The sequence below is a fragment of the Acanthopagrus latus genome, chromosome 21, assembly GCF_904848185.1.
Source record: "Acanthopagrus latus isolate v.2019 chromosome 21, fAcaLat1.1, whole genome shotgun sequence".
Taxonomy (NCBI): Eukaryota; Metazoa; Chordata; class Actinopteri; order Spariformes; family Sparidae; genus Acanthopagrus; species Acanthopagrus latus.
The window spans coordinates 16327429-16339595 of NC_051059.1; the positions used below are offsets into that span (position 1 = coordinate 16327429).

The window sequence follows — 12167 nt, forward strand, 5'->3', positions numbered from 1 at the left end:
ACCCCTCGCTTTACTCTCCTTTGTAGTGGGCACAAAACAAAATATGCCTTCTCTGAAACCAGTGTTTGGCTTGTCCATTCTGAGCTACTGTAGAAACATCCACAGCTCCCTTTGTGGATATATAAGGCTCAATCTAACAAAAAACTCAACACTTCTTAGTTTCAGGTATTTATACATTAATGAAAACATTATTATTAATGTAATATTCCATTCCCGCCAATAGATTCTCCTAAATCCTACAGACTGGACCTTCAATAGAAAGTCCCTTAATAGAGCTTGGTGCCCATATGGCAAACCATTCTTCATCGCTAACAAAGTGTTGACATTTTGTGAAGCGAGGCAGAGGTGTGTTTGTGTTTGTTTTCCCAGTCTGCCACTGACACTGAATCATGCATTTTCTAAAAATCAACTCGGGTGAAATCCAAGTTCCTATTCTTAGTGTGTTATCATAAAGCAGGCAGTTCATGCTGCATCCCTGTCTTCACAGAAAAGCCGTGAAAGCAACACTGGTCTTGCTACCTCTGCTGGGTATCACCTACATGCTCTTCTTTGTGAATCCGGGGGAGGACGATATCTCACAAATTGTTTTCATCTATTTCAACTCCTTTTTGCAGTCTTTTCAGGTGAGACTATGGGTAATGATGCAGTGTGACACCGGCCAATGCTCGCCCGCCCATACACACACGGTATACACAGTGAATCATGCTGCATTTCCTGATGCGTGTTATCACGGAGCCTCACTTCTTTCAGGAGGCATTTTCAGGTTATGAGCATTTTTTTTTATGGGGAGATGATTTGAAGTAGCATTCTGGCTGTGTGCACGCACAATATGGTCCTCCTGCCTCTGTACTCACAGCTGACAGGATTAACGGGGTCATGTGGGCTTGATTTCTCCTCTGTGGCCATTTTTTTAAATTCTTATCTTTGTATCTTCCACGCTTGAATTGCAAGACTGAGTGGGAGGACAACAGTTGGAGAGAGCATCTATATTGTCAAGAATTATATTTAGCATGACAAAATGCATTCACCAAACCTGAACACTTCATTTTGTTTGCCTTTTTGGTGGCATTTGAATTCTCTGACGTCTAATTAAGGTGCCATTTCACAATACAGCCACAGTTACGACTGCTAGTAACATTAATGTGTGTTATTCCGCAGGGGTTCTTCGTGTCAGTGTTTTACTGCTTTCTAAACGGAGAGGTAAGTCACTGGAGCTTTGCAGAAAGTGAATATTTCTGAATTGTATCACAGTTGTCAATGTGTTTCTTGACGTATGATCTTAATAAAGCAAATGATGGTGTGTTTTTCTAACTAGCTTCTTGATTATAATTTTGGTTTCAAGTTCAAGCAGAGTTAGGAGCAGGTAGCTTTCATAAAGAAAACAAACACTGCTAAACGATTATTTTTCCAGTAGTGAAGCTGTAACATTTTAAGTTTGGTCCTTTTATCTAATTTAAGTAAAAGAAAACCGCTGGACTTCCAGCAGTTTGAAACTCATATTAATAACATTATGGAAATAACACAATCGTCAGTAGCCGTGACAAATGAAGGACTTTGTTGCTGCTCTCTTCTTACCCTCGAAGCATTAAAAGTCAGCGGTAGAGAGGAGGTTAATGAGGATGAGGGAGTGTGAGGACTTTGAGTCACTCCTTTTGTGTAATTACTTATTGGAAGTGCCCACTTTTTCTCCACATGAATATAGTTCGTCCACTTTTCTTTTCATAACGTTTTTACATGAAACCCAAAAATATCAACTCTAACAATTTCTACTTACATGCTGTTCTCTCAATAATCAAATTAATCAAATAGAGGGTTTTTTTTGTATCTTGCTCCTGTGTAGTATTCAATGCTTACAGAATGCTTTTGGGAAAATTTGCTTTTTGGTGTTCTTGCCAAAAGTTAGATGAGAGGATCAATACCGCTCTCATATCTTAGAGTGGTATCAATCTTCTTATTTCTTGGCAAGGAACAGAGGAAATAGTCTGGCACTGTCCAAAGAAAAAAAAGAAAGATATCTCAAGCTCCCTTATTGACCGCTATTTCATCTAGACAAAAACCAAAGAACAGCAACTGATGTGTTAATTACTGGCCTTATGCTCAGCTAAATAAAAGACGCAAATTATGTAACATTGCTGGCTTCATCTCACTATTGAAGTGTTAGCTTTGTGTCAATAGGTCTTTTCTGATTCATTCAATTTTGAAAGTGTCGCGGAAATATTATTATATCCCACAAATAAGACTGTCATTATGATGTTAACGTAGGTGTAAGTGACCAGCTTGTTTTTTTGTGTTTTTTTTTGTGAAGTGCATATTTTCACATGAGAACTAAAGCTTTAACATGTGAAAATAAAATAATGTCACGTGAATTTCATAAATTTCTATGTGACTTTATATTTTCATATTTCCTCAAGTGATTTTCTTCACATGTGGGAAAAAATGGGCTTAAAGGACGAGTTTATCCAAAAATGAACATTTTGTCATGATCTACTCACCCTTGTGCTGCTGGGTGAAGTCCAGAAAAAAAATGTACAGAGTTTCACAGCAGAATAGTGTTGCAGCATTCTCCCCAACAACTCAAGTAGATAGGGACTTGTTCCGACACAGTCAAAGTCTCTGGAAGCCCTGAGATCCCAGACTAATTTGAAAAGATGTCATTTACACGCGTCTTTTAGCCAATATCTTCACTGTAGCCGCTAAGCTTAACGTGTTAGCTGCACAAGCTCAACCATGGATCGATGGTTTAAATAACATCTTTTCAATTCAGTTTGGGATCTCGGGCCTTCTGGGGCTTAAGACTTCATCCTACAGTCCATTTGCAAGAAGGTGAACAGATAATGACTGAACTTTCACTTTTGGATGAACTGTTCTTTAAAACAATCTCCTTGCTTGTAACTTCATATTCAATAAAAAGATGTAAGAGAGGTATTGATCTTCTCTACAATGTGTATTATCCAAGATGTTATTAGTAACATCTGTTATCCTATGCACATGTGAAGCAGTGATGGCACAATAAAATCCTAAAATCCTCTCATCCTCCACATTTTTAGGTGCGTTCTGCCGTCAGGAAACGGTGGCACCGCTGGCAGGACAACCACGCGCTTCGAGTCCGAGTGGCCCGAGCCATGTCCATCCCCACATCCCCAACCAGGATCAGCTTCCACAGCATCAAACAGACCACAGCTGTGTGATCATGGTCGCAAGCACATAATCTCCAGTACAACATCAAAGGGAAACAGACTTAATCTTTTTCTGTCCAGTGCAAACAATGAAGTGATTTACAGAAGAGACTGAATCCTTTTAACAAGGCTGCAGTGAGCTTGATGTGACTGAAGAGCCAGGCAATGTTCTGTTGTCTGGTGAGAGCAAGTAAAAGCGTCTGAAAATTATACTTAAACTGTATCAGCGGACACATCGTATTCTTGGAGAATTGCTCTCCCTCAACAGACGGTACGTTAAGGTACAAGGACTGAGTATTTATGGAGTATGTAAGAGTGACATCTTCACTAAACTGTCATATCACAACAAGTCTTTTTTCATCTGATCTTACAGTGTTCTTATCGCTGTCATCTCACTGCTTAATGGTTGTTAGCGGCGCAGGATAATCCTACAGGATTTGCAGCAGGATACTTCAACAGCTTGCGTACATGTAGGCATCCACTCCGTGCACACTCTGTGGGAGGGCGACAAGGAGCGCTTGCAATTAGATGCATGGAGCAAGTTGCACTCAAAGTGTTGCCAAAAGAAGCCATTTCTATCTAGTGCGATGAATAGCACGATGCTCTTTGAGTTACTGCTCTTTGGCATCAACAGCTGCCTGTGAAAGCTAGAAAAGAAGCTTTGGGGACAAAGAGGGTTAACCTGAATTAAATATCAAAAAAATAGGGCGTATAAAGGAAAAAAGATTTAAAAGAGCCGCTGCTCTTCCTCATGAAAGTGGGATAAAAACTACATCTGCTCGAAGTGAACAGTTGATTTTCTCCTTAAAGCACGTGGTGATACATTCTGATCAATGTGAGATGATGATTTTATACAAACAAAGCCATTCTAATGGAGCCTTTACAATGTGTCCTCAGAGAAGTCTTCTCCTTAAAGTCTGTATTCTTTTATACAAAGTTGAATTTTTGTCTTGTACTGTACTAACTGTAAAAATGGTCAAATACTTGTTCACAAGGTCAGCTTCCTCTTTGTGACAGCTATTTGTTTCCACACTTATTTTTTTCACTTCCCTTTTGTTGTACTCTCCTTTATTTTTCTTCTCAGAGAAGAACCACAAAGAGCAATTTAATGTGTTGTGTCTTTGAACTCCCTGAGGCTGATGGATGAGCCGTCCCAAATTAAAGCTCTTCCGAGTGGGTGCACATAAGATGACATACACATTATATTACTTGTAGAGTTGGAGGACGAGAAGTTGTTTATGTAACAAATATATGTTACTGTAAGTGCCATGTATGGACTTATCATGCAGGCACAGTGGAGGCAGATTAAACTCTTTTGGCTTTATGAAATCCTTGTGGCTCTCTAGTAATCAGTATCACAGCTAAGCTGTTGGTTCGAGAGGTTTGGAGCTTGATGAAATGAGCACCAATTGCCTGTAATGCCAACTCTTACATCTGCTCAGGCTGCTCACACAGTATTGAGAACAACCATTGATCTGCAGCTACAGAACCATGAAGAGGGGAGAGGAAATATTAGTTCTGGAAATGACTATGGTGAAATCCTAATATTCTGAATTATCTGGCAAGGTTAGGTATCGATGCAGAGGCTTCTGTGTGTGTCCTTGCATTTGCTACATACGATCAGGAGAATATTTCTTTCTGACAGGTGGTGTGACTGAGAATGTTAAAGTGCTACATTGAGGGAAAGAACGCTTTTTCACTTTCTGGCTGACAGATATTTGAAAAGATACCACTGTCAGACATGTTAAGTGGCTTATAGTTGCATAAAGACTGGAAACAGAGGGACACAGCTAGCATGCTGGTCGCCTGTCAATCTCATGGAGGAAAGATTTGCAGTAAAGCCACTATTCCCTGCTTAGAGATAGTCAAACATTTCCTTTTTTTAAATTTATTTTTTTTTTTTTAAGTTTTGAGATTTTGTACAGATTAAACATGTTGCATGGTAAACCAATATCCTGTAGGAGATCACATTTTGAGTGATTTGGCGCCCCCTACTGTTTCTGAGTTCAACAACAATCATAAATACAAATAGCAGCTTTCTTTAACAATCCGTCAGATATCATTTAATGTTGCGTGCTATCTACAACCAAAACTCGGCCTGTCTTAACAATGTTTCATCGCGCAAACTGACGTCTTGTAGTGAACACGTATGTTCAGGCATTTTGTTAGCTGCAGTCAACAACTCGCACCAGCTGTGTGCACACACTACTCAGAATAGTAACACCGAACAGCAGTAACCTTAGAAGAAGAGGTAATAACAGCTGGCTGTAAAATGCTGCCGGCTGAGCCACTGTCGACACAGCAAGCCAGCTAATAACACTTACTCTTCAACAGCAAGAAGTCCGGCCCTGCGTCTCTCTGCAGCCCTTTATTTAAGCAAAACTGATGCTAACCAGCCAGTGTTGTCCACTCCAGTCCTGGACCTTCATCTCCTGGTCTCTCTGTTAGAGTCAGCTAACAGAGCTATCTTGCAGCTACAGTATGCGCCAGGTACAGGTTGCTGTCAGGAAAGTCCATAAATCACAGAGAGTTGAGGCAGAGCAGTGGGAAACCCAGAAAATATTTACTCCATAAAATATGATCCAATTCCAACAAAATTATTGATAGCTTGTGCTGTGTGCAGCCCGAATTGAGTATTGACCCGCTACCTGAATTTACATAGTGCAGAAACAAGCGACAGGGGCTTGGAATAGCTGATACAGAGAGTTCATCACCCGGACTGCAAGTCAATGTAACATTAAAATGAGCTTTAAGTTGTTATTTTAAGGTGAAAGGGCTACATTATGTTACTTAAAGTGAGCTTTGGAGGCTCCAATAGGTGATTTTTGTGATTCTCAGATGGAACCAGGTCAGCTGTTTCCTCCAGTTTCCAGTCTTGATGCTACGCTAAGCTAACAGGATGCTTTCTGTAGTGTCATGTTTCAGTTATATTGATTGTCTCATCAAACATTTCCCAAAATGTAATTTTCTATTTTTTTTTAATAATCTGGTTTTATCATTTGATTTGTATTTATGTATCTATCTATTTATTTATTTGTTATTTATCTGTTATTTATATATCTGAAATGACGTCATGATTTGTCAGGAATAAAATCTACTGGATCTGTTGTGGAGTCAAAAGTAAAAGAAAACATATTGAATATCTGTGATAAGGTTTCTTTGAGGGTGTTGTACAGAACATAAAATGTTTCATCACTCAATATACATTTCATATTTGCATTTTGTAATTACTTCTGTTAAATTACAGAAGTCATTTCTTGTTTATGTGCTGCCGAACCGGACTGACATTAGCCATTATCAGATTTTTCCAAAGTGATTTTGATGTAAAAAAAAATTTTTTGTAAGACTTATGTGAATCTCTGTTTCCAGGATCACAACGTGTGCAGCTGTAACACTGCACATCAATGACCTCATCATGTCATGTGAACGTATTAAAGCATATCCTAGTAGTTGTGAGATATTTTCATACAGAAATAAGAAATCATTTATTCAAAACTCACCAAAGAGACAAACCATGTTTACCAGCATCCACAACTTTTATTGTCTACATATTTCTATTGTCGCCACTGCACTTTGTAGACCATATCTGGTTGATTTTCTTTTCTACACCATTTATTGTCCATGATGAAATGTATTTGATGCAGTGTGATGTCAGATTTGTTAACTTATTACTGTACATGAATACATTTGACGTACTGATTTTATGGAAAAGTTAGTTGTTATTAGTTGAACGACCCATGTTGCCTTACAAACAAAAGGAAATGCATTTTTTTTCTTTGTGAAAAGGAAGCTTACGTCTCTGTAAATGATGTACCATTGTGTTACGGATATACATTTGTACATGAACATGTGAAAAGAAAAATATCAATTTGAATTAAAATTATACATATATACTTTTGCTCTTTGGCTCTTCATGTTAAAGGTCTCGTGTTTTTCAGGGAGCTTGTAAACAACGTTGATTTGTGTTGACAGAGTATATAATGCATTCAGTCTGTTCAGTTACAGTGGGTAATCTGACATTAGATGCAGACTGCCCTAATGGGGTCTATTTAGTTGATTCATTTGTTATTTATCCTCCTAGTCTTATGACTCAATCAAATAATTATTATAATGGAGTACTGCAACCTCACTGGCGCTGTGGCATGTAATTGTCTTACTTGTAAATATAGTTCTCAAGTGAAGATGCCCTGAGAGGGTGCCTGCTTCGTTATGTAATCTGAATGTAGATATAGTTTCATACATCTCAGGCCGGGCTGGAGTGAAGTGGAGCAGAAACTGCTGTCTGTGCCCAGAGCCCCCAGGACTCGATGAGTTATACAGCCCCAAACAATTAGCTGAGACTTGGACGCAACCTAATAAAGGCTTGTTGTGACAATTAATGCTTTTGATGGCTGACAACAGTATGAAAGGCGAACAGTGAATGTGACGTTCCGGACTGAGCCATTGCCAGAGGCAAGCAGCAGATCTGCAATTCATTACGGATTTTTCCCCGCGAGCTCCTTTGTGTCTATATTAAACTGCATTTCACCAGCCATTACCTCAGCTACATATAAATGACTGGCATGACAGCCTGAGGCCTCCTCTGCAGTCGCTGCTTCATCATTTATGATATAATGAGGTGTTTCCCTTAATGCTATATAAATCAAATTGAAAACTAAAAAGCTATGTTCAGATTGATTTGGTTATCTCATCACTAAAGGAAGTATTGTTTTCGGAGAGGATGATCTCTAACGGAATACAAATCTTAAGGAGCATCCTTTCAAAAGCCCCCTGTTGAATTCACTCAAAAAGGTCAGTGTGTTCGTCTTGGGGAATATAACTCAACTCGCGAAAACAGCTGTATAATGTCATCTGTACCTCTAGAGGTGTTTTGTCAAACCTAGACATGAAAATATTTTATGTTTAAAATGATAAACAGTCTTGCATTTGGCTTGTAGACTAAAAAACAGTCAATGTTTGGGACCTCTAGCCAGGATCCTAGGAATACTGAGGTGTTAAAGGTCATACTGACAACATTATTATGTGGACATAATACACCATAGCTGCAAAAACATGCAGCATAAAAGTTTCCCTTTGTTTAAAAAAAATTATTATCATTACTGTGAAATAATAATTTATACATGTTTTTTGGGTACGTAATGTCTGTTTTGTTAATCTCAGTGTAAAAATTCTGATGGCCAATAATGCAACACTGTTGGTGTTTCATGTGTGGTAAACAGTCTTGGTAGTTACCAGTTTGTGGGAAAATATGTAAGAATGCCTGAGTTCTACTGCATGCACCCAGCACACTGTACTGCCCTCAGCAACAGTAGCTAGCATTAGCAATGGTAGCTAGCATTAGCAACGGTAGCTAGCATTAGCAACGGTAGCTAGCCCAAAAACCAACAACCACTTGAGGGGCCAGATGATTCGAGCAACAGCAGTTGTAAATATGTTACAAACACGCTATTGCAAAAAAAAAAAAATTATTGGTTGCATTCATGGAGATATAGGATCCAGCACTAAAATGCAATACGAAAAGGCTTGAGTACCCTTTCATCACTGAAAATACCTGTCCAATTAATCAAATGAACCCAGTTTAACCACAGAATGATAACATGTAATTTCTGCATTATATTTCCCCCTTCAGGATGAGCTTTGGGGAGCCGAGGTTGAGTGCGATTGAAGTGCACTTTAACAAGAACAGCATCAGCATTTACCTGGAATTCCATTCAGGCCATGATTCCATTATGATACGGCCAGTTCGCTGATTTACCCAGAGTCAAAATACCCCGGCAACCATAAACTGGTCGCATCCTGGTGGTCCAGTGGAAAATTGGCTGTGCGCAAATAAAAGCTAAATATATAGAGCCTGAAACTCCGGCTGGAAGAGGAGCTGACTGACAAAGATTACGCGGTGTGATGAAGGTCAGCAGACCAGTAGAGGGAAAGGCGCTTGAAAGCATTTTGAGGTGAACATGAAGGTCAAATTTAAAATAAGCGTATGAGTTGATAGGTTTCCAATTGAGCCAACTTCTTAGCATGCTGCCAGACTAGTAATAACAAGTTGACCATTGTTCAAAGAAACAGTTAGTTTTAATTATATTGTGCAGCCCGACCCCTATCAAATATGGGGGATATGTGCATAAAATGATGCAAAAAACAAACAAAACAAACACACAAAATAAACTATATACTGTGGCTATAATGAAGAACTGCGACAGGCCCATATTATACTGTTGTTGCAGGTCCTCGGGAGAGATCCTGCCCTGCATGTAATAGACTTTTCCCTGCCCCAACACACCTGCCTCACATGAATAGGTCGATATCTAGCTTCTGCATAGCTTGATTGCGAACTATTTCATTTGAATAAGGTGTGCGGGAGCAGGGAAACATCTAAACCATGCCCCGTAGAGCAATGCACTGTCTGAACACATGCTTTTGTCTGTGTTTTAAGAAGCTACAGCAAAGAAACAGCTGTTTCATGCTCATCAGCCTTTTGAATGATATACAGTATCATTAAAGAAACCACAGTGAGCTGGGTGGTAAGCAGGGTTGTATTTAAAAGTGTGTTCTGATGCAGTTGCCTGCAGTAACTTCATCCAAGTATCCCATTATTAAAGTAATGTAACTTGATTGGATGACCTCAATACCAAACATTTACAAATACAGACAAGAGATGAGAAGTGTCAATAAGACTACTGTCATTTAATGTGAATAATTGTGTGTTGGGTTACACTCAAGACCACAGTGATTGTTTGTGTGTGTGTTTTCATTTAACAGCTCATATTCTGGGCTTCCTGACTCAAAACTGAAAATTCCATATACGTGATAGACTTCCAGGCTTGTAAACCAAACTCTATTTTGCCAGATAACACATCCTCGTCTTCAAACTGTAATTCTGTTTGGAATCCCATTTTTTACTAAATGTGTCTATTATCTAGTGGCATCTTTTGTCTGTAACTTAAATGACATATGGTTATAATTTTTTGGTTGTCTATTTATGTAATCTCATTACATTTATCCCATTACTCCTCGAGCCTGGTAGTGCCTTAGGCTATAGCATAAAACACCAAACTACTAAGAACACCAAAAACTTCCAGCATCAGTGAAACAGAAAAAATAAATGAATGAATGAATGAATTCATGAAAGAAAGTGTTTGATATCACTTTAACTAGAAATACGGGCTTGGAAGACGGAGAGACAGAATGGGGGGTAATTAAACAGCTAGAAGAAAGTGTGTTTTGCATTTCTTAGAGAAAATCTTCAAGCAATTATGTTAATCAGGCTGATAATGAGTCTTTGTCTGAAAGTGCTGAAAGATGTAGACTCATCTGAGATGTGATTGTAACTGTGCCGCTGGTTTGATTAAAAGGGAAATTGAAATGTCCTTTAAAGCAGGTTGGGTGGGTTGTGACAGGTGAGTGTTATGGATTTATGTTGTTCTCATATGTGTGTTGGTAACATGACTGGTGCGTTGAAGGAGCTGATAATAAGATGAATCAAGCCTTTGAGATGTTGTCAATCATTCAGCAAAGAATTATTACTTGAGCAACAGCTCCCCCTGCTGGCAAATGAGTACTATCACCACTACACATGTCCTTCAGATGATGGATCTATCAACTTATTTATCACTTTACTCATTTATCGTTTTTGACGCACCAATATTTAATGCTTTACATTTATTTATTCTGGTCCTTGGGTCCTTGAATCTTGATCTGTCCTCATTACAAAAAAGATGTGATGATCAACTCGTGGGTAAGATTTGTAGTTTATACACAGCCTACAGAAAATTGAGACGCTGATTTAATACCAGTGTTTGTTTCAGATCTAAAGACTTGTTTACACTACAGTCTTATATTTATTCAATATATATCTGAACTTGTTTAAAAGTATTATATAAACATATATTACATATATTTTGAAAGTTTCTAAAATAATCTAGTCATTTCTGCTGCTTTCCCTTCTTGTTTCATCCTTTCTTATGACCCTTAATTTACCCTCTGCAAACCATTTTCTTGTGCAAATTTCTTTTTTTCTCTCTAGTGATGTAAAAACAACAGGGCTGCCTCTGACCAAGGATTTTCTTGGTCGACCAGTGGTGGTCATTTAGAGCGATTAGTTGACTAATCGACGCATATACAGGGTTCTCCCCAGACGGTGGAACAACGGCGCAACGCCGCTATACTGCTAGCTAAGCGCCACTGTACTCATTTTCAATGTTAGCTGCTTTCTAGCGGGTGTTTGTGGGCTGCCTTGGTCTTCTAGCAAAAACCCGGCCCCCCTGGCTGACAGTGACGAGCGTCCATCCGTCGTCGGTGTATTTATCTCTGCTTTCAAACGTTGGGCAGGGCAGGTAACGTTAGCTAGGCTACTTACATGTGTAAGGTGGTACATCATGTTCCTCGTGAAGGAGTGATTGGCAAAGTTTTTCTTGCAAAGTTTGCATGTCACCTTCTTGGGGTGTTCTTTCTTCTTTTCAAAATGATCCCATATTTTAGCCGTCTTTCCCGACATTGTTAGCTATTAATTGTTAACTGTCTGAGCGCAATGTCGAAGGGACACCTGTTGAAAAAAAAAAAAGAAAACACTAACAGTGAGCGTCATGACTGCCTGTATCTGGCCCTTCAAATTAAAAGCCCTCCAGCCTTTTATACACAGACCAGCCGCCAGTTACACAGGATTTGACTTAATTTTGACAAGACAGGACTCCAAATGTTTGTTTGTTTTTCCTGCGACCAATCAACCAACACAATTTTGGTCAGCTAATGAGTTTTTGTGCTTGGTCGACTATTTGGGGGCAGCCCTAAAAAACAATGTAAAATCTGGTGGTCAAAAAAATGATATCACGCAACAATAAAAAGGTTTAAATCTCCCCCACTGGGTTTCGTAGCACCAACGTCTGATGAAAAAGTCCTTGAAGAAAAATCTGTTTTCTTGCAGTAATCTTACATTACAGACAGCGGACCACATACAGCCTCAGAGCATCGATACTGAAAGATGCAACACCA

At 39.0% G+C, this 12167-nt stretch overlaps 1 protein-coding gene across 1 annotated transcript in view; it reads left to right on the forward strand.

The window, feature by feature from the left end:
* Positions 1–7069, forward strand: part of LOC119011923 (corticotropin-releasing factor receptor 2) — a 38813-nt gene extending 31744 nt beyond the window's left edge. Inside the window, exons 10-12 of the mRNA XM_037085394.1 lie at positions 488–623; positions 1159–1200; positions 3048–7069. Of these exons, the coding sequence (XP_036941289.1) occupies positions 488–623; positions 1159–1200; positions 3048–3188 (319 nt within the window). The 3' untranslated portion in view covers positions 3189–7069. The remainder of the gene's footprint in view (positions 1–487; positions 624–1158; positions 1201–3047) is intronic.
* The last annotated feature ends 5098 nt before the right edge of the window (positions 7070–12167 follow it).